The sequence below is a fragment of the Nilaparvata lugens genome, chromosome 4 (genome assembly GCF_014356525.2).
Source record: "Nilaparvata lugens isolate BPH chromosome 4, ASM1435652v1, whole genome shotgun sequence".
Lineage (NCBI taxonomy): Eukaryota > Metazoa > Arthropoda > Insecta > Hemiptera > Delphacidae > Nilaparvata > Nilaparvata lugens.
In genome coordinates, this window is record NC_052507.1 from 15,072,610 (window position 1) to 15,100,492 (window position 27,883).

General features: G+C 34.0%; 2 protein-coding genes across 4 annotated transcripts; one reads left to right on the forward strand and one right to left on the reverse strand.

Annotated features, from left to right (window-relative positions):
- Nucleotides 1-92: 92 nt before the first annotated feature.
- Nucleotides 93-8,625, forward strand: LOC120351006 (probable cardiolipin synthase (CMP-forming)). 3 transcript variants are annotated; one of them, XM_039426739.1, is made up of 7 exons: nucleotides 93-369; nucleotides 2,541-3,139; nucleotides 4,022-4,159; nucleotides 4,578-4,707; nucleotides 6,078-6,163; nucleotides 7,516-7,676; nucleotides 8,268-8,625. In XM_039426739.1, exons 2-7 carry the CDS (start codon nucleotides 2,561-2,563, stop codon nucleotides 8,353-8,355), a joined length of 1,182 nt encoding a protein of 393 aa, XP_039282673.1. In that variant the 5' UTR covers nucleotides 93-369; nucleotides 2,541-2,560; the 3' UTR covers nucleotides 8,356-8,625. The 3 variants fall into 3 exon arrangements, with proteins under 3 accessions (XP_039282673.1, XP_039282675.1, XP_039282674.1); XM_039426741.1 differs by lacking the exon at nucleotides 2,541-3,139 and having other exon boundaries at nucleotides 128-369; XM_039426740.1 differs by lacking the exons at nucleotides 93-369; nucleotides 2,541-3,139 and adding an exon at nucleotides 3,780-3,909.
- A 3,554-nt stretch (nucleotides 8,626-12,179) lies between these two features.
- LOC120351010 (DNA polymerase epsilon subunit 2-like) lies at nucleotides 12,180-27,668 on the reverse strand. Its single transcript, XM_039426752.1, has 3 exons — nucleotides 27,647-27,668; nucleotides 13,096-13,272; nucleotides 12,180-12,340 (listed from the first exon to the last, which is right to left on the reverse strand). Exons 2-3 carry the CDS (start codon nucleotides 13,237-13,239, stop codon nucleotides 12,251-12,253), a joined length of 234 nt encoding a protein of 77 aa, XP_039282686.1. The 5' UTR covers nucleotides 13,240-13,272; nucleotides 27,647-27,668; the 3' UTR covers nucleotides 12,180-12,250.
- Between the last annotated feature and the right edge of the window lie 215 nt (nucleotides 27,669-27,883).

The following is a 27,883-nucleotide window of genomic DNA, read 5'->3' on the forward strand; positions in this document are numbered from 1 at the left end:
CTTTTTAGGTTATAAAGATGCCGCCAAATTAATTAGTTTTGAAAGCAGCTGTTTCGGCGTCTGTGTGAACATGTGATCATGTTATCAACTGCACTGCTTCTGCTTTTGAAAAATGTGGACGCTGGACGGCAATATTTTAGGTTATTTGGGTTCTGCAATACTTTAGTATTATTTTAAATAATTCACTATAGTAATATTTATTTTTTGAATTCACTTTTGTAAGTCTTCATGATTTGAAACTAGCAATTTGAAAAATTGTGTCACTTGAATAAAGCTTTGGCTTTTACCATAGGTCTACACTTGAGTAAAATTTATGTAGCCTAAAGAAAAATCTCTAGAATGAATTTACTATAGGAACAATAATTAATGGTGAGTCTTTATTAATTGATTGTAGACTTGGTTTAATTGTTATTGTTACTGAATTATAAGTACCTATGTAGTGTACCTAATAATTGATCACAGCTTATCAAATCATTTTGCATTTTACAAAGCTCATGGAATTGTGACAAGCTATCTGAGTCATCAAACCCATGATGGTCCTCACACAAGTCGATGTCATATAACATAATAAAGATGTCATAAGACATAAGTTGAAGAATATTAATCGATTTGATGCGCTATGCTTGATTTCGTGATTGTCGTCTGACCACAGACCAGATTGTAGGCTAGACTTGATTTGGTGAATCTCTCTAGATCAAGAAACTTCTTATATACTCTAATAATGTGTAATAAACCCATTCTGATATTTTGTCAATGCTAAATTCAAGGAGGGCAATTATTATTGTTTGAATAAGTTTTACGCTGTCAAAAGTACACATAATTTCCTTGGGTCTGAGAAGTAGTTTTTTTTGCTGCAAACAAGTTTCTGACCTCTGAGAAAAGTTGCTGTACTTTTTATTTACACGTTTAATATGCACCTTCTGCATCCATTATCCGCACTTATAGAATTGATGGCGTCATAAAACTCAATACGCATAAACCTATAAGTCAACACAATACTATTCAGATGGTAGCGATCCAGTCACTGCTTTTAGTAGCCTAAATGTTCTAATTATCACTCATAAATGAATTTATGCTGTAATATGACTTGTCACACAGCGGCTTCCTAACGGTTCTCTTGAAGGTGGCTTTATCCAACTGCTTCACACCAGGAGGCAGCTTGTTGAAACATTTCAGGGGAGATAACTGGCCTACGATCGGTGGAGGCATCTCCTGGGACATCCAACAGCTCACGGTGTCTGGCGTTGTGGTAGTGAATGCCATTACGGACAGCCAGAGTATGCTGTACATCCTCTTGACATACACCAAGCATAGGAGGATGTAGAGGCTGATGACTGGCAGTACACCAAGGCGAGCAAAGATGGGCTTGTAGTGGGGAAGATTGTCGTTGCCTGTTATGATTCTCAAAGCCCTCTCTTGCAGCCTCAGGATATCAGCAGCTTCTGCCGAGAGACTCCACAGGAGTAATCCGTAGGTGATGTGGCAATGTAAGAGACCGTGATACATCATTATCACTCACTCACCAGGCCCCTCATCTTGAGCAACAGGGAGCAAATGCGCGAGAGTCGGCTGTATATGACTGCTCTAGCTGAGACAAAACCCAGCAACTCAACTGGATCCTGAGGTCACAGTTCTCGTGACTAGTGTAGAGATGATCCTTTGGGTGTTGCCTTCATTCAGCTGGAATCGATTAGACAGGAACCACAGTGGCAGATCGAAGATGCTCCGTAGACGCCTCCAAAACCCATTCAAGCTCACAGTCGACAGTTGAGATGTGTCATTCGCAAACATCAGAGAGGAACCGTGGTATTCAACGTCATTTATCATGACTAGAAACAGTGTAGGTCCCAGCACTGACTTTGCTCACATGGGTCTACTACTCTCACCAACAATGTTGGTATCGACTACGAACAGCAGGGTTAAATTTAGCAATTTCAAGTCATAAATCATGGCCAGGATTAGCTTAGGCTCAAGCACAGATCCCTGTGGAATGCTATTTCTCTTTTGAAATCGCCCTTATCAATGCCTTTTAATATTTATGTGGTCCAATAAGTAATCTACCACATTGCACCATTTTCTGCCCTGAGAACCATATCTGGAGAGTTTCTTCAGTAGAATGCTGTGAGATACGTACCGGTAGTCAAAAGCTTAAAGGTGTTTTCACACCTGGCGATGCGTAGCTAGAAAATAATACGTCTTTGGAATACGTAACCGTGCTACCTCCCAATGTTAAATACACGCTACCCAATCTGTCCCGTTCACACCATCGTAGCGCAGCTTTGACATTGCGAGATAGAAAGGCTACGTCTACCGACGATGTATTCCTACCTACACGTAGCTAGGTGTGTGAAGACCTTTAGTAAGGTAATACCTTTAAGGTAATAAGGTAAAGTAATACCTTTTTAATTTGACCTTCATTTCATGGCTATAATGAATGAAGTTTGTTGAATTTCCAAGTTAACATTATTTTTTAGTTACTATTAGTGTTACTCAAATCTAGTCAACTCTATAATTATTATTGTCAAATTTCTTTGTTCTAGATAAGTAACGGATCCTAAAAATGGCTGTAAGATTGATTGGAGAAGTTGCAGAATCGCTTCTGTACTCTGGTGCAATGCGGCCTTCAAGTCTCATAGCTCATGCTAGATTTAGAGTTATGTGTAAAAACAGAACATTGAATCAAAAAATGCAATTTCGGGATGCTCTGAAGGACTTCTGTTCTCAAAGACATCGATTTTTACCAAACGAATGTTTATTTCCTAGTGCAATTACTAATTTATGTACAACAAAAACTTTAATTAGAAGTTATAGAAATATTTATACCTGCCAGAATTTGTGCTATTCAACATGTACTCTGCGAACACTTTCTGTGGGATTTGAACCTTTCAATTCAAGTGAAGCAAATGTATCAAGGTTTTATAGTAGTAGTAATGATAATCAAAATACTGGCTCAACAAAGGATCTAATTGGCAGAGACTTGGGAGTCAAGAGGAAGGAGTTTGTCAATAATGTTTTAAAAAATAACAAGAAAAAGATGAGACTGACTAAAATTAAACTACAGAAAAGTGGGAAGATTATTTTAAAAGATATTAAAGAATCCAAATCGAAGATGAAAGAGAAAATGGAGGAAATAATTGAGGTAATCACTTGGTTCATACTGTTATCAAATTAATAACTGATTTACGATTGTTATTTCAAACTTCAGGCCCGGTTGCATAACAGCTGGTTAAATTTTAACTGTGATTAATAACACGAGAACCAATCAGAGAAGGCGTTTTTGAAAAGACGGCTTCTCTGATTGGTTCTCGTGGAGTTAATCACGGTTAAAATTTAACCGGCTGTTGTGCAACCGGCACTTAGAGTAATAGCCGGTCCCTGGCAAGAGTTACTCAACAGTCGATCAGGGATATAAATCGCTTCTGCAACGTCTTTAATTAAGCTATTTTGTTGAGAATTTATAACAAGTAAAAAATATGCAAATCAAATTTATTGAATTGCACTTGATTTCATAATAGAATTTCTGACTATGAAACAAATTATTTTTAAAATTACATAATATGTTCCCTATTGGCATTCCTTAACAGGATCAAACCTGTTACTATCTTTCAATCATTTTCGTAATAAGAATGAATATTGATAATTATTTGTTATGATAAATGTTATTATTTTGGATTATAAATGAATGATAAGATAATGAAAGGATCTGTACTTACTAAAGCAATTTTCTATAGTTGATAATGATAATTGCCTTTATTGACAATGAAACCTTTCTGCACTTGCTCATGAATTGACTCATGTAGTAATTTCGAATAGTTATCGCTAGCTATGCACTGCTAATCAGTTCTTTACAACATTTTTAAACCGACTTCTCTTGAAATAATAATAAATTCAATAATGGAAGAAGTGCATGTAAGTGTTTAGATATTGTTAACCGTAAAACTTTAATAATTAATATTTTTTATCTATTTCTTCTATTAGTATAGTTTTTATGGATTTTTATTTATATGAATTATGTTTCCAGAGGGAAAATATTTGGACAATACCCAACATGCTAACAGTCCTCAGAATAGCCATGTCTCCATATCTGGGCTACCTAATTTGTCAAACAAACTACGAACTTGCTTTGGGGTTGGTGATATTCGCAGGATTCACAGATTTCGTAAGTTGTGATTATTTTATACATAAATAGCTTTTTGGCATTTCACTATTTGAAAATGATGGATCTTTCAATGATGTATGCTTAATTCTTTATATGGCCCAGTTTTGTGAGTTTCAGAACGCTATTACACTGGAGATCAAAAATATAATTCCCATCTACGAGTACAAAGCATCTCTTCTTATGGCTTATTTACTGTTTCCGTATTAAAAAGTAGTGAGAAAATAATTTAATAGGCAACTTATACACTGGAATCATTCTTCAACCTTGTTTGAGAATATTCTCATTGAAAACATCCATTATTATTCATTTTTGTAGTTTGATACAAAAATTATTTTTTTTTTTTTAATATAAATCTAGAAATGCAAGTGATAATTTATTTAAAAATTGATAAACATTTGATTTCGCATTGATGTTTCAGCTAGATGGAATCATAGCTCGTTCATTCAAGAATCAAGCATCGAAGCTTGGAAGTTTCTTGGACCCAATGGCTGATAAAATACTGATAGCTACATTATTCCTGACACTGACAATCACTGGCAACATTCCTGGTAGGTCTCGAAGTATTTTGTAATAATCGATTTATTTCTATTTTATTTTCTTGATAAGTATAAAAAATATTCAAGAGAACAGTTATATTTTATCAAAGTCCTGATAATAAAGTACAATGTAGGAAATCTTATTGATTCAAGAATGATCTCAGGGAAAATGTTGAATATTGATCTGTATTTGATAAATGTAAGCCTACCTTGTTTCGCCAAAACACGTGGCAAACCCAAAAACATACCTTGGGGGTGAATTTGGATAGAAGCCTAGCATTTGAAAGCCACTGTGAGAGCACAACAAAAAAGGTGAATGCCAGAAATGCACTCCTGCGCAAGCTGGTAGGCTCTGCCTGGGTTGTTAATGCGAGCACTCAGATCTACAGCCTTAGCTGTGTGCTTCTCAGTTGCAGAATAAGCCTGTCCTGTTTGGAGTCGCTCAGCCCATGAAAAGATACATCTTTCTTTTCTAAGATATAAATAAATCTTTTTAAGATGTAGCCCCCAATCATAGAATAAAACAAACTTTTATGTATACTATGAAGTATGTGTACTTCATACTTAAACAATCAATTATAAGTTTTCTCTGCCCCCAATGAAAGCTGCATGATTGGGACAGGGTGCCTAAAGCTAACTAAAACCCACTCCGTTTAGTAACTCAGTAGTATTGCTCTTCATCCAATCCGAAGATAAACAGCTGGTAGAGCTGAGCGAACTCGACAGGCTACAGATGATAGGCATCCAATGTTTGTCAATACTCCAGCCACTCACAGACTTAAGTCCCGACGCAGTTTATTGAGTGAAACAAAAGTGCTGGACTCTTCTGCTGCCCAGGAAAGGATTCAGCTGTGGCAATGAGAGTACAGATGTCACGGTCATGAAGCTCCAGGGGCAACTGCCAACATGAGCAGAGTTGCCATATGGCAAGTGGAAGACCCTGAACTGCCTTATAGCTGAATGTGCCTGTACAAGAGAAAACTGCACAACCTGGAGGCAGATTGACGATCCGCACTGCGACTGTGGTGATTTACAATCAGATGACCACCTCTTAAAATGCTGCCTTGCTCCAGCATCCTCAAGACAGGACTTTTTTATGAATTAACAATGGATTATTATCCAAATATTGGCATTTAGAATCACCTGACACGAACGAACCTTCTTTCAACACAATACATTTTAAACAATTCGTCTCTGGATGAAAAATTAACTACTGATTGGCAATTTCTCTAAAATTCAATGGGATTTTGATCAAAGTTTGAAATAACAACGTGTTGTGTAAATGAAAAATTTGATATAAAGGTCAACATGATTCATAATCTTATTCCGGTAATATGATCGAGAATAAAGTACTGTAATTGAAAAAAAAAATTCTGTTCTAGTTCCCTTGACTGCATTGATAGTAGCGAGAGATACATTACTGGTTGGAGCTGGATTCTATATTCGATATCAATCTCTTCCTCCTCCTGTAAGTCAAGTTTTCAAATCGACTAATTTTCTTGTATTAATATAATATTGATACTAATATTCAATCAAAAGCTAGGATAAATTAAATTATTTCATGAATCAGTGAGTGATGCTTTGACCTAATCTTAAAATTACTCGCTCGTATGCTTATCTTTTGGATATATTGCTAAAAAATCCAGAGCCAAAAGATCTTTTAGAAGTTTTGACTGTTGCCATACTACTGTCTTAAATCAATTGAAGGACTAATAAATTCATAAAAAGTGTTCTTCCTTCTCAAAATAATTTTATGAATATTCAATGAGAAAATGAGCCGATTTTCAAATTTGTGGAAGATTTGAAGTGAGACAATATTCCATTGTGGATTATTTGTAGAAAACATTCTTCAAAAGTTACAAGACTTATTTTTTTATTGCATATTACAAACAAGTAAGATATCAAGTAAGCTATCAAGGAAACTATAACGAATAATCATCATGAATTTATCATTCTTCTAGAGTCTAATGCAATTACTTTTTAGCGTGTAATTAAGTACAAAGTAACAAATAAAATAAGTTATAATACTTACATTATTAAACTGTAGATTTCGTTCTTGAACTTCAAATCATACCGTGACATTGAAGAAGCATTTCAATTCTACTGGTTAATATGAATTTTGATATCAAAGTAGAAAATCATGGGTGCGTAACGATTGTGTTTACCCTTGATGAATACTGTTTCACACCATGGCAAGACAGATGTCACGCTTCCATGAGTTACTTTTTTAATTTAAAGTTGTAATATATGTTTCATTCAATTATGTATTATCATTTATTTATTCAATCAATGATAAACAAAATACAATTCATTAGAATGATTGGGAAAGGACTAACAGGCACAACCCATTACTGTTCCTTCCTCGAATTTTGTTTCATTTACTTTTCAATTTGAATCCAATTTTCAGTGCATACACTTTAAACAAAAATATTGGATTTAGATTGCTTAAAACCAAATCAGATAATGAAATTACACTTAGAAATTATGATTCAATTTAATAATAAAAAACTGAACATTATTGTGGACTGAAAATTATATATAAAAATCTATTAAATGTTTTTATAAACCGTAAGAATATCAATGCATTTTAAAATTCGCTTCTGTTGGGAGACTCAAAGCAAAATCTTCTTTAAAAATCTATGACTTAAGTCTAGAATTTGTGCGGTACCTATTTATGATGTTAATTATTGACTCTACTGTGAATTATTGTTGTACGGTAATGTTCTAATTATTGTTGTAATGTTTTACTATAGTACCATCTAAATATTTGTTGGTCAGAGTTTTATTCGAAAAAGTAGTCAAAACTGTTTTTGATTTCAGAAAACTTTGAGCAGATATTTGGATGTCTCACATGCAACAGCTGAACTGGCTCCAACCCGGCTTAGTAAAATAAATACAACAATTCAACTCTGCACGGTTTTCTCAACTTTAGCTGCAGCTTCCTTCGGATATTTGGAACATCCCGTCATTCACGGATTATTGTGAGTTTTGGTCAATAACAGTCCTTCAAATTAATTCTAGTCCTCTATTTTAATGCTAATTGCATGTTTTTCTTATTTTCATCAAAATGAGCTTGCTGAAAATAATTGATGTAGCTGTAGCTGATTACATTACATACCCATTACACAATCATAAGTATGATCTTATATCAAATCATAGATATTTGATCAATTATTAAAAACAATATAAAACATGAAATACCCTTTAATTTAAAACATTTCGAACAACTAGTTTCGGCCTTTGGCCAAAATTGTTCGAAACTATCTGTTCGAAATATTTTAAATTAAAGGGTACTTCTTGTTTTTAATTTTTAAAAAAGTAGCCCATACAAAAGTGAAGTGATTTCATATTTGAACAATATTATCAAATTTTTGATTCACTAATAGACAAATATTTATGACTATGTTGTATCGCACCAGGTTTGTATCAGATAATCTACAATGATGTCGATCTACATCTTCAGTTTCTATTTCATCTCAGAAACTAGTTTAATCTTACCAAGGTTGTATAAGATAAATGTATACAACTTGATAAACTTATCATGTTGATCAAATTAATTTTATTTTTTTCAGTTGGTTGACGGCAGGTACAACAATAGCTTCAGCTATTAGCTACATTATTTCAAAGGATACCTACAAAATTCTCAAGAGAAAAAAATGAAAACGTTTAGATTATAAGGTGAGATAAATAAGATCTACCAATTAGGTTTAGGCAATTGGAGTGTATTTAGTGAACGACAGATTTTAATAATAAAAATCTCAACACATATAGAATTTGTAATATTCTGAAGATATCAGCAAATTTGAAAATGTTATATATTTATCCAGCTCATACTCCTGTGATGGAACAAGCTTTAGAATACTACAACTAGTCTATCGTTGATGATTTGTTGATTTCAATTTTGTATGATAAGAAAAACACTTGAAGCAGTGGTAGCTATTTGAAACTGCATAAATTCGTTGGCAATTTATGATCGAATTTTAATTTCTGAATCCTGAATAAATCTTCTGTAATTTTTAGCAGTAGTAGGTTTTCTCAGTAAAATATTGTCTTAATTTAATAGGTATGAAGTGTATATGAGATTTTGTATTAATAATAAGAGATTCAAATTTTTATAGATAATGTTGAAATTGTAAAAATAAATTCTATTTGAAAGTTACAGTGAGGTGTTTTTTTTTGTTTGAGAACAAATGTTATATCATAAATGAGACTCTATTGGCTCCTCATTTCTAATCAATCATGACATTAGATGATGAATGAAATGAAATAATTCTTTATTAGACGGAGATAGGACTTTCAAGTCCTATCTACCACTCAACCTCGTTGAACACATGATGCGGAGTTTGAAGAATTATATTGTGATATTTTATTTATTTATAATTAAGAGTAGCCCTAACAAAAAAAGGTAATATGATATTGTGAATTTGTGAGATAATATCACGCCTGAAAAATTTGTCTGATACCTAAATGTTCCTGGCAATTATGAATGAATTAGAAGAAATTGTATCATCTCAATTACCATTCACTCTAACTTCTCTACGAAGACGTTTTAGGTAATCCAGTGCCATGTTATTGTACATGCGCTTTGGAGGAAAAATATGTATGGAAAATAGGGATGGGTATCGAAAGACAAAACATCGATGTTTTTTCATCCTAACATCGATAAGTGAAAAACATCGAACAGTAAACATCGATGTTTTTGAACATCGATGTTTTTAAACATCGTTTATCGTCCTACGTTTTTATGGATGATACTATTAGTCCAGTCAATATAGACATAAAAAAGGGGGTGTGTTTGCAATTTATATTGTAGTTCTGATTTTTTAATATATTATATAAGAGAAGTCCAGAACCAACTAATTCATGCAAGATTTCCTTGTGCTAGATACAAGATAGCCCAAAAACCTCGTATTTTCGGCTCATTTTCCAGTTTTCAGCTATTTCTGCCAAATCTCTCCCAGATTAATAATTCTGAAAAAAAATGAGATCACTCGGAACTCTCTATCTCCAATGAGTACTTTGTTATAATTTTTCAAAAATGAGTAAAATTTGAAGAAAAAATCAATTTTGATGAATTTTAGTTTTTAATCAACAATATCTTCCGATTGTTACAATTTAGATGTATATTTCAAAATCCCTCTAGGCGTATTTTTGTGCTATACAATCTGAGATCAGGTAGAGCGCTCTATGTCATATAGATTTCCAGGTACACCTGACAACAATGCTCCTTGTATTGTAGAAAACACCTAATTTTCAGCTTCAACCATCATCACCATCTACTTTGTCCTTACATTGATATTTCGAACAATGACATAAGTTCATGGGTAAGAATCACCCGTTAGATGCACTTAATTTCAGTATTTCCTAGTAGAGGCACGCCTAAGGACACCTCAAGGATCAAAATTTCAAACACTTATAATTTACTTTTGACACAATGCTCAGATTTCATCGTACTACACTTCATTCTTCTCGGCTCGCCAAGGCGGTTCAAAATCATTCATCAACAGTCAAATTCGGTCAAAAAATAGAAAATTTATTGTTGAGTGTAGGTACTTATTCATATTCAATACATAAGAAATGACCAATTTCTATATTCAAAGCTATGTATCTCGGTAACCCCTTATTATAAAAATTATTACATGATCTTGAAATGTACAATAGAATTTTCTATTTCATCTGCTGTGAACAATTCATGAAAAAATATGTTCGTAAAGTAATATTTGATTATTGAAAAAAATCCGGAAATTGTAGATGTTTTTCTCATATTAACGGTTTTGGCAGTTCTATGATAGCGAAAAGTGATTCAAGATGGATTTTAGGCAACTGAGCTCGTAGAGGATGAATTTATCTACAATTTGTAATCAATCGTAAGTTTCTATGATGTATCAGACTCGTTTTAGAAACTCTTGATCAACAGTAAAATTACGAAAAAAATGTAAAAACTGAAATCGCCATTTTTAAAATCTTAACTTCCAAATTGTTTTGGAATCGAAAGTATTATTTATTGGAGTGGGTAGAGGGGGACAATTTTCACATTCTCACTAGATTTGGAAATTTTATCAGAAGTATTTCACAAGACATGCAACTTTGAATATAGAAATTGGTCATTTTCTGTGTATTGGAATATGGGCTTAAGTACACTCAACAATAAATTTTCCATTTTCGACCGAATTTGACTTATTATTTTGTACCGCCTTGACGAACCGAGAAGGATGAAGTGTAGTACGATGAAATCTGAGCATTGTGTCAAAAGTTATGTGTTTGAAATTTTGATCCTTGAGGTGTCCTTAAGCGCGCCTCTCCACTAGGAAATACTGAAATGAAGTGGGTGATTATTACGGGTGATTCTCATAGAACATAATCTCAAGAACTTATGTCGTTGTGCGAAATATCAATGTAAGGACAATGTAGTTGGTGATGATGCTTGAAGCTGAAAATTAGGTGTTTTTCACAATACAAGGAGCATTGTTGTCAGGTGTACCTGGAATATGAGATAGATCGCTATACCTGATCTCAGATTGTAGAGCACTAAAAGAGCTTCTAAAGTGACTACAATTTTATCTGGAGCTATTGTTCCAATATTTCAACAGTTACTAACTGGAATCACGGCAATTTTGGACATGTGGTATTCAAGTAACAGTCTTTCGAATAATTGAAGTCAGGTTGTGACTAGAAAGATACATCAACTCTAGTTCACAAGATTTGTCATCTTCATGGTTTAGTCTGAAACCTCTCGAGATATCCTTGAGGGTTCGGTCTTGAAATTTCACCCTAAGCTAATTTTAGCAATCATTGATACTCATATCGTATTCATTCAATACCTGATAGATTATTTAGGAAATGAAAATGGATTAAGTTTTTCATATGGATATCTGCACTCCTTATAATACGAGGACCTCTTTTCCAGAGCTAGATTAATTAGTGTTAAACACATGTTGAGGAAATAATTTTAGTAAGAAAAAACTCTTTCTTCCTAAGAAACGAAGAATCCGACCTCTTATTCAATTCTAAATAACTAACTATCTAACCTTGACACGGGCCACAGAAGTAATGTAGATCTTCAAGAGTATCCAACAGTCTCACATAAAAATACAGAGAGCCTGATTGAAAAATAAAAATAGCAATCTGCAGGAAATCAAAACTTATGCGAGATCTTTCACAAGTGTGATCTATATTCACAAAAAACACTAAACAGAATATTACACTAAATATGATAGAGATAATTATTGTAATTCTGTTACTACCGTATTGCTTATTGCTCTCAACATAATCCTCTTCAAACAAAAAAATAAAAAAAAAACTTGTATCAAATTCAAAAATTAGAATTGTTTTTACTTTTTACTTGGGAAAAACATCGGATGACCGATGTCTAGGTAAAACCATCGATAAGTGAAAAACATCGAACAGTAAACATCGATGTTTTTAAACATCGATGTATCGATACCCATCCCTAATGGAAAACTTAATAAAATATATAAACAATATAACAAATTGGAACGATTTATTACAAACAATGTAGTGACTATATTACAGTAACTCAATTTTTATAGTCTATTCATGTTTCTTCGGGTATTTGGCTGTCCTCCACTTCACGAGACGAGGGAATGTAGACTTTGAAAGCGTAGTTTCCATTTGAAAAAGAGCTCTGCAAAAAATAATGGAATCATAACTTTTGCAATCAGTTTCTCTTCTAGAAAATGTATTGAGCAGTAAAGAAATAAACCATTTAATAAAAGCAACATTATCGAAAGAATGAAGATAATATAGTGAAAAAAGTGTATTTGGTGTTTCGGATGGACACTTCAAGCCGTCAGTCCCGGCTGCCTAAAAAACAGTCTTTAGCTCAAATCAGAGGCCCTGAAATTCATCAGTTGCCACCTGAAAAATCTGACACCAGACCAGAGTCAGATCACTCGATATTATTATTATCATCAATGTACTAATAAATTGTTTTCTACAAGATTTCAAAGTATTTTTCTTTTGATATGATTTGAATTAAAAATAATTATTTTGAGATCACTGATTGATTATATCAATGTACTATTTCTATGTTTTTTCTTATAAAAATATAATGTTAAACTTGACTCCTCCAGTCAAACTCTTTAGAAGGTTTTGGAGTATTTATATTTCGTCTGGTGTATAACTTTTAAAATTCCACTGAAAAGGAATTTTCTTATCATTTGTCTTTCTTGCTTTGTTTATTATTATTCATTTTTTGTTTGTAAGATTTCTTTTTTAGGTTGTTTTTCATTTTAAAAAATATATTATAAATTTAATTCTTTATTTTTTCAATCCTCTCTTCTAAAAAATAATAATATTGAGCAATATAGAAATAAATAATCATAAAAACTAACTTGAAGAGTTACTAGTTAAATTTTAGGTACGAGTAAATTAACTTACCGGATTAGTTACAATGCAACCAGTATTTTTTGCAGTGTAGGGTTGGAATGAATCCGCCATTACAATAAGATCTGGGAGTGGATACAATCTGAGAGCTGTTTCGTGAGCCCAATAGACTGGACTCAGCGTCACCGGAAGAGGCATCAAGTAGGCTTGCGAAACAATCGTCTTCACAAACTGGAAAAGGAGAATTATTTTCAACAAAAATGTATCAGACGAGTATAATAATATCAAGAGAAAAAGAGAAATAATATATACTGTATTGTGCTAACGCATTATCCATTAAAGTTGTCCAGACACTGCTGGAAATACATGTATTGTAAGTACAGTAATAATATTACATTGTAGTCGATGAATAAATAAATACTATTGCAAACAAAGATAAATTTGATACTTGATAAATTGAGCATTTTGAATTGAAAACTTCACAGAAAATAATTTCTTGTGTAATATTGAAATGAACCTGCCATTAAAATTAGATCTGGAAGTTGATCTGATTGTAATATTGTTGAAACATTTATTGAAAAACCAGTAGTAGAATAAAAGACTGTCATTCAATAGGTTGAATTTTATAGAAAAACTAAGAAATCATTAATTGAATCAAAAGTCTTAATTCAATATGATGTTACTGTGCAATAGCAACATCATTCTAGAAACAAGAAAATTATGTTTATATCTATTAATTATATCTATTGTTTTCAATAAAACTTTATTTTTAAATTTATTTAACCTTTATGTTAATTAGAATATTATCTGTTAATTCAGAAATAGAACTTTGTCAAAATGAGTTGTTCAACATTTGAGTAGCTGATAAATTTCCGGTGAAAAGTTAAGTCCGCATATCGATTACACCGATATTTGCTATCAAGTTTTATTAATATTTTGAATATCGAATTGAAGATTCGATTTTAATCAAGAAAATGTAATATTACAAACTCTATTAATTCACTTCTCAGTTTTCAGGGAAATAATATGAAAATGAAGTGGCTGAATCCATGCTTTGGAAACTGCCTAATAATCGATGTGTTGATGAGACGCCATTTCACCTCCACAGCTCACTACCAATAGAAAGCGAGCAGGTTGAGAACGTCATCGACCAATCAAACTGCTCGTTGAGTTTGGGCGTGGCTTATATTAGTATATCCAGTCCCATATTTTCTGGTATCTCGTTAGTTCTGCCTTTCTCCGCTAGATTACATTGCTCTAAAACTCTCGAAGTAAACAACCAAAAACAATTACTTCGATCATTATGAATTTGAATTGTGATATTTCAAATTAAATTCATAAAACCATAATTGAATTTCAGGTTTTAACACCCATCAATCATCAATCACAACTATTGTTGTTAATGGATTTTTTATTAAAATTCAATATCAATTTATTAATTATACATTATTTTTGTTTGTAATGAATAGTTTATTGCATTACAGTAGTAGCAACCAGTGTTGCTAATAAAGCTAGGAGCATTAAAACCCATTGTTGCTAACACCGTTAGCAATATAATATACCAGCTATCGATTTTGAAACTATGTTTTAGGATTAGGAGATAACTCTAATCAGAGTCGGGGAAGAAAAAATATTGGGCCTTGGGGGTACCTAATTGCTAAATTCGGCCCTTCATATTACATTAATTATAGTATTCTGTTGATCTCTATAATAAAACTATGATAGCACGAAGAATGCCTTTCAACTACTATAACCTATCACTGTCATTGGAGATAACTTACATGTAAGTTTAAAAAAATACTCAACTTTTTATCCATTTATGAAAACATGGGAGCCAACAGGATTTCACCCAAAAATTGCTTCCATAACACAAATAGTTACAATGATTCATCAAGTAAAAGAAATCATTTACTAAATGAAAATTAGCAAATCACACAGCGATTTTAGCATTAAACAGAAACTGTTTTAGCGCCAAATGATGGAAAGAGCGTGAATATTATTTACTTAACCTCATTCCAATTTTACGTTGAAAGATAAACATAGTGCTCTCACTTCTCCTCCACACATACACATCTATTCACTCACCCTCTCACTCTAAACGTCGATAAACTGGCGCGGAAAGTCGCTGACCTCGTTATCTGTGAGCAGCTTTTGCAATAGCAACAAATAATTCCGCGCTTGATTCATTGCTATTTGGCGCTGAGTTTTTTCACAGTGGGTATCGCTGGCTGCTGTTCCTTCAATCAATAGCCTGCCGCTGCTGTTTCCTACGAGTATAAAATTCGCTAATTAACGTAATTGCGAAAGACTCGAAGGAAACAGAAGCCGTCCTGCTAGTCACAGCCATAATACAAGGAAAAGGGACGGATTCTGGTTGGGGCAGTTGGAGCGAAAGAGAGAGGAGAGTACAGCCAAGGTGAAACAAACGAAAAGAAATGCTCGACAACTTCATTACGAAACGACAACGGCTTTCAATCTACTTCAGTTTGTTACAACTTGCTCTTGAAATTCACTCGATTCGTTAACTGAGTGTTGGATTTGTAGAAGATCGATTGCATTTTTGTGTTTCTCCTATTTAAAAAATGGGTTCCCAGGTGAGAAGATTTCATAGCATATACATTCCATATCAAAAATTAATCGAAAAAATAGGCTAATGACAGTAGGATACAGAATATTAATTGAATGATAGTTTACAATAATAGCTTTACATGGAGGAGAATTACATAAAGGACTATATAAAATGATTATATAAAACACGATATAAGGGATAATATAAATCAGAATACAAAGGACATTATGGTTTTCAAAATCACCTGAGAGTTATGAGTATGGTATCCATAAATCACCTGAGAAACAGTTAGTTCCATTTCAGTTACAGCAGGTACCGACAATAGGCTACCTTCAAGTCAAATGAAATATGGGTGTGTAATGCACCGACAACAACAACAGAAGCAGAATTGGCATTATCTCTTCATTAAACTCTGCAATACAATTCTATTGTGTGGGTTGATGAAAAAATGGACAGGAAAATGAGTGATTAAGGGTGGCTGTGAATGGTGGATTTCAGTGGTTGTATTAGAAGGGCGTTGTCGGGGCACTGCAGCAAAGGGCATCGTCATAAGTCTGTCACTATGATTGCTGCCGCTGGAGGATCATCATCACCATATAATGATGGGGCATTTAACATCCAACGGATCCGTGCATTGTTCTGCTGTGCCAGCCGAATAATATTAATAGTAATGACAGGAAGTGGATCAAGCCGTATTAAATCAGGCGTCCATAAATTCGCGCGCATTTGCGTCGCGCCATCCATTATGGATAACGCCCATCCACATACACACACACACGAACGCACAGTAGCTCGCATAATCGTATAATATGGTCCGGGCGAAACTATTCAAAGCGACACATAATTGACACTATTATAACAATAAACTATGTCCAATCCAGTAATGAGTTCGCTGTATTCGTTTCCTCAATTACTAGCAGCACAATAAATCACAGCGACAGTATTTGCGCATGCGCAGAGTGCAAATCAAGCTCAAAGCACGCGTCCGTCATGCATGTTACTAAGTAGGCGGCCAAACACGCTACCATCTACATCTACAATGTCCCAACTACAATAGAATGCTAGGCTATATCTCTGCCCACCTGTGCTGAGCCTTTTATTTTCATGGTGGACTGAAACTAATGAGCTACCCATATGCTGAAGGTAACCTCTGATTTGCTAAAAGCGACAGGATACAAGATATTCAAACGAAATACACTACATTTTTCGGAAAACAAAATAATATTCAAATTACTATTATTGATATGTTAGGCTAATTTTTTCTATTCAAATAACTATTGTTGATATGTTAAGCTTATTTTCTATCATAACGATTGGCCAATGAATGTTTTCAAGCAGTGAGTCAATGACTGTTAAATTTCAATGTCAAATGGATTTTTATTCTGAATGCAACAACGAATTTTGACTTGCTAATACCGTAGAATAATTTGTATCATACTGTATTTTCTATACAATCATTTCCCAACGAATGACAGCCCAATGTCACCAAGAAACACGATAAATTTGTAACTTGGAAAAATAAACACTTATACAACTAACTAGAGATGAAGAAACACACAAGATACAAGAGACACTATAAATTTCCAGCTTTGAAAAACAATTATGCAACCAACTGGAGTTGAAGGAATAATAATTAATGTTAATTTATACAGGCAATCATTAAAGTAGGGTACGAGCTTTGTAGATTAGTATAGAAGATATTAACCATCCGCATGGGTTCAATAACGACATTTTTCATTAGATTTTTGATAAAACTGGGAATGAACGATATATTCAATGTCAATCCTCAGATTCTTTAACCTTAACTGAGACTAAGTTTCAATTATAACGCCGTGATTTATCCAAGATATCAAGTTATTGAAATTAACATACTTGTGATTGTGAACCAAACCTTCAATGATCCAGTCTAAACAGCTTCAAGTCTTACCTGGAAAGAAAAGGAATCGAATTAGTTTAATTAGAACTAATACTAGGTACTAATAAATGAGAAATATAATAGAGGAAAAATAAGTTTTTGTAAATATTGTAAATATCTTTCAAGCAATAATTATTTTACTTTAGCGTATTTAAAGAGTATCATATCTCTGTGGTAGCATCATATATCACAATAACAGACATATTATTATCTAGCATTAAACATGTAAATAGAGATATTCTTCATTAATATATGAAACAGATGTCTATGAAACATATATCTATGAAACAGAGCTATGACTAAGAGCAAATAATGAGCATAAAAATACAGACAGATTTTAGGTGATTTTGAAAATGGAACATCATTTTTTAGGTGATTTTGAACATGGAACATCATTTTTTAGGTGATTTTGAGCATGTAACATCACTTTTATCAATCTCGATCATCAAGGTGAGCAACGATCAAATGTCGACAATTCTGTCATTTTCAACAATGGGGGTTTTCAAGAGCGAGGTTCAAGCAAGTACAGCCCCTGCCCGCACGCTCAAACCTTATACGGGTATTGTAAAAACACAAAGTCTTGTTGCAGAGACAAAGTAGATGGGGCTAAGTTCACAACGATAAGAGAGAACAACACAAGGCGCTTATCATTGCGTGCCACGGCGACGATAAGGGTGTAGCTGTAGCCTAATAATCATAATCGTAATCGGCTATGTGTGTTAGGCCTAATGAAGAGGTGAGGCAGTCAAGGTAGGTGGTAAACAGTCAAGGGAAAGCAATGAGGGAGTGTACGTGTGTGTGTGTGAGAGAGAGTGAATGTAAAAGTGTGGGAGAGCATGAAAGGTCTATCTATTGATCGTCTCAAAGCAGGTGGTTTTTTTTTTACTTAAAGGTCGCCGTAAAACCAATAGACAGAGTGACGGCACAGATCGATAGATATATAGAGGTGCCAATGACAATTTCATACACTCAAGGCGCGTGTCACGTCTAGATAAGGAAATCCGTCTATACAAATAATATGAGAGGCATTCAGACTTGATGACGCCACCATTGCCAGTAACGAAATGTGTTGTTGGAAATTGACTTCCTATATATCTACGAATCATCGGGAAGGTATCATAAAAACACTCATGGTATAGAAGGTGAGATCAACTCTAGCGGATTTTCTAGAAATTTCAAACAGTTCACATAAAAATAAATGTGAAGTGTAGACATTTCAAGACACAAGTTCATGTTTCTACTCAGAGGTTATATCATAAATTGAACAATAAATCAACAGTACAGATCTGAACAAAATCGTGATGAATAACCTACATAAAAGTAATGTATAAGTGAGTCACCTAAATGGCATTATTAAATGAAGTAAATTGTTTGTTCTAAAATATGACGGGATAGATAGTATCCCAGACAAATAATGTAATGTATTAATATAATGTAAATTAACGGTATATATATGGTAGTAATCAGTGTCATTGTCCTGCAATAGGAATAATCATTCATTTCTGGAATAACACAGATTCAATATTCCTCTTTTCTGTATAGGGCTACTTGTAAAATAAATATAAATATAAATATTTCAAAAAGGGTACTGAGATTTTTATTTTTCTTTATATTTATATTCAATATTCCTGTATGGATTCAGTCATTCATGGATCATGGTTGAGTAATACAAAACAGAAAATCCACTATATTTAAAAATAATATTATTAAAGTATCACTTGAATAATTTTACATGGAATTTAAAAATGAAAAATGCAAAATTTGTGATACTGACAAGGAAATCACCTCAGCGAATTCCTACTATATTGAGATTTATCATGTAACTACTGTACATTTTCAACATAATGTATTCTGAATAAAGTATTGAGATATTCAATAAGTAGGCCTATATCAGAAAATTGTGGAGATTGAAAAATCGTTCTTCTATCTGATTCATATATGATTTAGACGAAAAACACTTGCCCAGGAAGACGCTACATGAAGGCATGAACAGTGAGCTTGAATAATTCAAGTATACGAGGAGCCTAACAGAACAGGCCGTAATCAGCCACCTCAACTTCACAACAAGCTCCAAAAACCTTGCACCCTGAATTATTGATGGCAGCCTGCAGCATCCACAGCTCCACACTCCACTTTCCAAAGCAGCTCATCAACGACAAGTGTCTATCAACAGCAAAAATAAAGATAGATGTTTATGATGTTGGCGGTAAAGAAAGGCGGCGATAGTAAAAGATGAGGGTAGTGTAAAAAAGGAGATCCTAGCATGAGGGTTGGTCGATCGATAGATGGATGACGACGGGCACAGCACACACGAAAACTAGGTCGTTCACACATTGACTAGCAGTGCAGGGCAACGCAACTAGCACTCAAAACTCGCTTTCCCACAGCAAAGTTTCACTTGTTGCCGTGTCGCTCCTGCAAAACAGGCCAACTATAACCTTAATACAGCTCAATCAATATAGACATAAAAAACCTATGTGCTGTCTATTGTGAAGAGAGTATTTTTGTAATTACAACCCTTATTCACCATGTTTGGTACCGTTCAAATTACGGTACCTTACAACCCAACAATTAAAATACAATCCAGTGGAAATCGATGTGGGTTTATATATACAGTTCAACAACAGATCCACTGAAAAGCCCAGCTCACCTTACTATCACGCAATCAATATCAAAACGAAAACAACATATAAATCCGACTCCATTGTAAAGAGCAATTTCGTGTTATACGGTAAATAGTTAACCAGTTTGCGACTACACAAACACTACTCACTATAATGAGGTCCACGTTATAATGACAGTATTTGATCAACTTTGGTTTTGCTATCCTTGTCTATCATTCAACAAAGTCGGTGGTACTATCCTTTTCTAGGCCCAACATGATGCTAGTTACGTTTTTGACAGTGAAGAAATATAATTAATTAATGCAGAGAATCGGTATCGCTATCCTCCTATCTTTATCCACTGCCATTATAATGTGGACCTCACTATAACAATGCTTAGGATAAAGAATTCTAACTGTAGATCTAGACTCAACATCTGAATATAACAAGTTTATGTAAATACAATCCTTAATCGCCGTTCTTAATAAAGTACATATTTTTTCAATCTCCGTACACCCCTGAATTGAATTCAGGTGAGATCGAAGGTGTAAATTAATCTCCGTTCTTAATAAAGTACAATTTTTTCAATCTCCGTACACCCCTGAATTGAATTCAGGTGAAATCGAAGGTGTAATTTAATCTCCGTTCTTAATAAAGTACAATTTTTTCAATCTCCGTACACCCCTGAATTGAATTCAGGTGAAATCGATGGTGCAATTTAATCTCCGTTCTTAAAAAGTACAATTTTTTTAATCACTGTACATCCCTGAATTGAATTCAGGTGGAATAGAAGGTGTAAAAAGGTCCTTATGAAATGGAAAAAACTCTTGGTTCGAATAGCTACACTGGAAAAAAACGGCTACAGCTAAACAAATAAACCAATAGCTGAAATAGTGTGATCAAGGTTTTCAGCTGAAATAGTGTAATCAATATAAAAAATGAAAGAAAATGATATACTGAGAGCTGAGCAGGGTAATTCAAATAAATACAGCCCGCAGAGTGGTTCCTATCAGCATACGGTCTAGTGGCAATCGATGCAGGTGTCTATGAATAATGGTAGCTGTTGGGTGGTTGAAGCAGCAGTCACCATCTGCATGGACACCGTCATGTGGTGGATCTGTGGTGCTGTGGTGCTCTGTTTCGGACACAGACTGTGTCTTCCTTCCCCCAGATTGCTGCTTGTCACCCTCAGGGGATGCACAACTCAAGTGTTTCTCTCCAAGTGAATTTACAATTTACCCTCTGGGGACAAACGGTTCGTCTATCAAGCAGATGTCTTCATTTCTGTCCAGTGATTGACACCGTGTTTATCAACAATTTAGGAGAATATTTCCATGGGAAATTACCATTTTGATTAACAATATCAGAATTACATTCTATCGATATTAGTTCAATTTGTCAAACAATGGACTAAACCAGCCATGAAACTAGATCTCAATGAAATTTAGGCCTTCAATATCGAAGTCAAGTCAGTTACACACACATATCAATTTTTGAATGTTCGAATTTTCTGTCAGAATGAAATCTACCAGATTGAATTGAACTTGGCCAACACCGGAACACATCATCTGTTCGCAAAGTTATGTTTAATCTAATAGAATTTAGAAGGACGGCAGGAAATCAGATGTCCGAAAATCTCAGTGTGTGGAACCACTACCTCCGTAAACAAGGACATAGTACATTCGTGTGACGTCAGCACAGGTAGGGCTCCTACACCAATGAAAATTCGTTGATTTCAGCTGATCTATATCAGCTAGTTTTTTGATTGGTGTAGTAGCCCTACCTGTGCTGACGTCACTTGAAATGAAATAGTCTTGTCAAGTCTAGTCAAGTCTTGACTTGACCTTGAAATTGAAGTCCTAAATTTCATTAAAATCTAGTTTCATGGGTGTGTAACTGACAAACTATTACTGTATTTGAGAAATTGAAATGTGAGAATCATTTTCAAATCATACTCAAATTATAGAATCTATAAAAGTTTATGAATTAAGATAATGACATCGAGACAGGAGTGGAGGCTTTCTATTGAAGAGGAACTCTCGCGTATTAATGCCACTGACAGGCTACAAAAAAGTAAATTGAAAAGTTTTAAAAGATATCCCCTCAACTATTTCCATTTCAATGACATAGTTTACGTACTATCCAACTTCCAACTCCCAACAACTGAACGATGAAGTTATTCAAAGAGGGATTTCAGATTGCAGTCGACTGTCTTTGTGTGTCAAGTGGGTTTAAGAATCGATAGTTCAGTGAATAGTTTGTTGATTGGAATAAGTTTGGTTAGAAAACTTTCAGTACTAGTACAATGCTTTCCAATAGGGTTTCTATCTCTGGAGTTCTCAAAATAAGACTCTCAAATTGAAACCATGCAGACTAATTCAAGATTTAATGGTAGGCTAATTCAAATCAAATCAAATCAATTATGACGATTATGATGATGATAAAAATGTTGGTAACCACTATACAAGATTTTACACAAAAATCTTCAAACAGTAGTAATTGATTGATGATTTACATGAACGTTGCTCCTGATTTCCAAAGGGGTTGAAAATTTACGTCATTGTCTCAAGCCATTTGTTGGTAACTAGAGATAAAATATCCAGCTAAAAAACTTTCCAGATACCAAATATACAGAATCATATAGTTTTACACTATACCACGTCATGTAAACAACACAATATAAATAAAGAAACAATTTCACCACAACACCATCATGTGATTTAGTAAAGTGGTATTGGAATAAATTTTTTTGACTGCTATAAAGTCATGTTAGTAGGCCTTAACTTTCAAATAAAATACTGGCGGCGAATGCGTGAGAAAAGAGCGGATCGGCGAGCGTTAGCAGTCGCCCTATTTCTTTTACAATATTTATATTATAATCTGAGCCGAAATTATAATTCAAACAGGCGCGCATTGTTTGGCTGCGCTCCAGACCCATCTTTCGTCACGAAAGCCATCAGCCAAAGCCAGGCTTCACTATCTACTAAAATCATTCCGCTAACTCACAATATGGATAGCAAACTTGGAGAAAATTTGAAAGCATCTCGAAAAATAATACGTAAAATGTAGAGAGAATTTTCATTATTTGGTTACTCGAAAGACAATAAACAATTCAAAAAATGGAGATATCATAGTTTGTCAATTCTTTCTTTATGGAATTATATTGAAAATGAAAAATTAAAATACCATCGAGAAATATGAATTTTTCAAGAATTTTGAGTGATAACAATTTGATTGCTGGAGATAAGTTGAAATTAATGGACCAAGTTATTTGAGAAATAACACATTAAATCTATTATAACGGTTTCAAGGCATAATTTATTCTGCATCAATCCTCTCGTCGTTGTACAAACCAAGTTATTAAATAAAATTTTGAATTAAAATCATTTATTTTACACTAATCAATAACACACTATGGTGAGCAGTTTTATCACTTGTTCGATTAATGGAAAAACAAGAATCTTAGGCCCGGTTTTTGATTAACTCAATTTCTTTGTCAGTTTAATTGATTTCACAATATAAAAATACAACTGCGTTTTGTTTTTAGAAATCTAATTAAAAGGTATTAAAACTAATTGGCATTGAAGATATTCTGCACGAAGCTAAGTCAATTCATATTATTATCATTTTTATCATTAATATTATGATTCACATTGATATTGATTCTACAGTACTCTACATAAACCATATTCCAATCATCTATTTCGGCCAATTTTGTGCCGTGGTTTTGAAGTGAATAAATGAATCATTCTCCCTGTATTGTTTTCTGATGTGAAAACAAGCAGGCGATTAACATATACATGAACACAAACATGTAACCCAAAATAAACCACATTAGACATTAATGTACTGGAGCTACAACTAATGGACCAAATTGACCGATTCTAAAAATAAACAAATGAGAATGTATGCATTCAAAATAATCAACGTATAGAGTGAGAGATAAGTGATAATGCAGTGCGCGAGAGGGAGAGAGGGACATTGTAGGAGTGAGAGGGGGAGTATCGATTCACTTTTGAGTTGCCAGGGTCGAGGCCATGGTCCCCTCTCTTCACCTCCATCACACTAGCCACCACAAGCATTGGCCCCACCCACCGATTCCCTATTTTCCATTACCAAAATTGAATTACTGTCGAAATCAAAACCAACGTAACACAGCGTTCAGGCAAATACATCACTTGGAAAAACGATGGAAATCGTTTCTCTTCCAAATAATCATTGGCCAATTTTATTCTCTTACAAGATAATCTCCGTATAAGAGATTAAGATGGATGATAAGATAAATAAGATATTCACAGCAACCACTCGTAAAAATTACTCATCATTGAATATTGAGTACAATAAATTATCATGAGAGAGGAACTTAAATTATTTATTTAGTACCAGTGAGTATAGAATGTAATTACATTACATTCAATATTTTACATTTTATACTCACTGGTTAGTGTTTAACATTTTACATTGTATTAGGATACTATATTGCAGGATGCATTGAAAAGTATATTGCCTAAGCTCAGTATTGGGTTGCCTAAGCCCAATATTGACTATTAAAATCAGTAGTACCTCTTGAAAGAGACCAGAATTTAGCTTAATTAAAAACATTCATCTGAACCTGATAGAATGACTAAATTGCATAATAAATTGAGATCGCATTGATAGTAAATTAAGACCTTAATTCAAAAAAATCATTTAAACCTGATAGAATGACTGATTGCATAATAAATTGAGATCGCAAATGAAATAAATTATAAATAGTAACGAGAAGTGCGGAGAAACACGAGAGAACAGTTTCTGAAATTCATCACCTCTTCACTGAGTAATCTTTAGTTGATTCATCACCATTGACATGAAGTGATGATTGAACATAACTGACAGTAGATAAATCGAAAAGTTTCGTAATGTTTCAAGGTCAATCAGTCGAAAAAGTGATCAATTATTATGCAAGCTGCATCAAGAGGTTGATAGTGCTTGAATGAACAATGCGTTTCGTTAGGAAACAAGTTTATTCAATATTATTTTGTATCACTAGAGTGAACCAGCGAAATACTTGAAGAAGCGCCTTTCTTAATCGAAGGGGACACAAGAATCCCCGAAATGAGTAAATTAGTTTTGAAGGGAGAAATGAGTGGTACGTTGTTATTTTCTAATTTCTGTCATAGGATTATTCAATTGAACAGTATATTTTATACGAACAGAATCAAGAGAATACGTTATGAAAACGACTGGAAACAAACTACAGCAGTGGATGCAGCACTGACTATTTTTTTTAGATATTTTAGATATTTATTGATAATTGTTACTAGGCTGCCTATGGTAACATTTACAAGAATTGACAATAAAATTAAATCAAACTTAAGAGATAAATAATAATTATTTAACAGTTCTGCACTAGTATTGATCAATTACAAATATCGAAGAAAATAATATAGTATATATTAAGCTATCAACATTATACTAGATCACATTAGCAATACTGGAGGAAAGAAAAATTGTTATTTGCATCCATGTGGAATGAAACTTATCATGAAAGTATTCGAAATATTAAACTTCATAATACAATACAATAGAGAGTAGATGGAACAGGTAAGAAATAAACTATGAAGGTGGTCATATTACAAAACATTATGATCAGATTTTTAATAAAAAAGAAAAGAAGTAATTATGGAATGAGAGCATGAATGCACCAAACCCTGCCAATCATAATGACCTTATGCTAAGGTATCATTTACCAATGATGACAGAAGCCTCGATTTAAACAAATAGAAGCTTGGTGAGAAAATCAACTCAGGTGATAGATTGTTCCACAGTCGGGACGCTACTACAGTAAAAGAGGAGTTGTACATAACTGTGCGGTGGAGTGGAATTTGTAGGAAATACTGGTGCTGCCGTGTGTTTCTGTGGTGGATGAGCGAAATATAGTCATTCAGTTTCTGGGATTGATTGTTATTTGTTATCAAGATAAACAAATCTAGTGATTCATAAGAAAAAAAATCTTCTCTAACTTATTTTAAATCTAGCATTCTTATACTAGAGTGGAGCATCGATAATTTAAACGACTTTGTCAAGTAAGCACATAAGCAAGTAAGACTACTTTTTACAATAATATATACAACGATAAGAGTTACGACGCGAAATGTTCAGCTTTATATGAAGTGGTGCCAAAGTTTTCATATTTGAGAAAACATCTCCTAAAATACACCCAGCTTGATAAATTGTTCACACGTTCAGGAAGCAGAAAACACCAACAAACAGAATTTGTGTGAGTGCAACGATGATAGGTGAGATGGCTCTTCTCTCGAGTGGTGACTTGTGCCAAAACATCGCCGCATCAATAGCAGCATCACAATTCACAGTGCACGAGCACACTTTTTTATCGTTCATAGAGCATTCCTGTGCAGTACATCTACCGAAATCCTCCTCCTCTTACTCCTCCTCACCTACTCCTTTCTCCAAAAACAGCCCCAAGCCAACAAAATCAAACACCAACGCAAACCAAGTTCTCGAATGCACCATTACAACACCACGATTAAGGTGGCGGTGTAGAAAAAACATACCAAGAAGAAGCCTGAGAGAAAAAAGGGGTGAGAGAGAAAGTGCAAGGTCCCCCAGACAATTTGGCATTTGTCTCTCCTATTCATTTCACTGCCAAATACACAGATCCAAACCATCCTCTCTCACCTTGCACCTACAGCACTAGTTCATTTCATAATTTGAAAATTCCGTCGTTTCAATCAAGATATCCTGAGAATTTTCTGAATTCAAAGGATAGATGGCATGTTTGACATATTCAATATTCTAAAGGTGCGTACAGACATATGCGCAAGGAACACGCGCATTTTACTCATCATCAGCTGATGCTATTCTTATTATACCTGTATTTGTACAGGAACAGTAATATTCAGATATAAGCATAGTATCAGTTGATAAAGAGTGAACACGCCACGTGTGTAGTTGCGCTCAAGTCCATACACATCTAAATCACTACGTGTATCTAAAATTGAAAAGCCTCTTGAAAAAAAAATATCCTATTCCCAAGTGAATGATTTTATTTTGCTTGGATCAAGTTTTCGGAAGTATTAAGTATTTATAGTTGGATTACGATTAATTCTATATTGAAAATGAGTTTCTATAAAAATGGATACAACTTTGACACAACCAGAGATTGTAGAATGTAATAAATATTACTGAACATTCTAAACTCTGAACCATAGAGTACAGATTGTAATAATTACACTCTCTAGACAATAATTTAAGTTACATTCTATACTCTCTGACAAAAGTCTGTAGAACAAGAAAGGTCGTCCAGGTGCCATGATTTATGGGATTGAGAATTTGGAGTAAAAACCAAAATCAGATTTCGATGGGATAGATGAACGAGTTTTTATGGACTCAATCCCAACATAACACGAATGTAACAGGTAACGTAAAAGCTATAAAAACCACCTCAATTTGAATAGGAAAAACAGCTAGCACATAAATATCACATAGCTATCAGGCCATCGGTAGTTCTTTTATTACCTCTAAACTCCTATGAAGCAATTGCGTTGCAATGTTTCCATTTCACAATAATAATTATTGCACGCTCGCTCAAAAAGTTTACTCTCTCTCTTCAACTCACTAACTCTCTCTCACTTCAGCTTATAATAGCAGCTGCGTCTCCGACCTAGGACAACATCGTCCACAACTCTAGAACAAGGTCATGCTCTCTCACTCTTACCCCTTCACCCCCCACCCATACAACACAGCAATCATTCC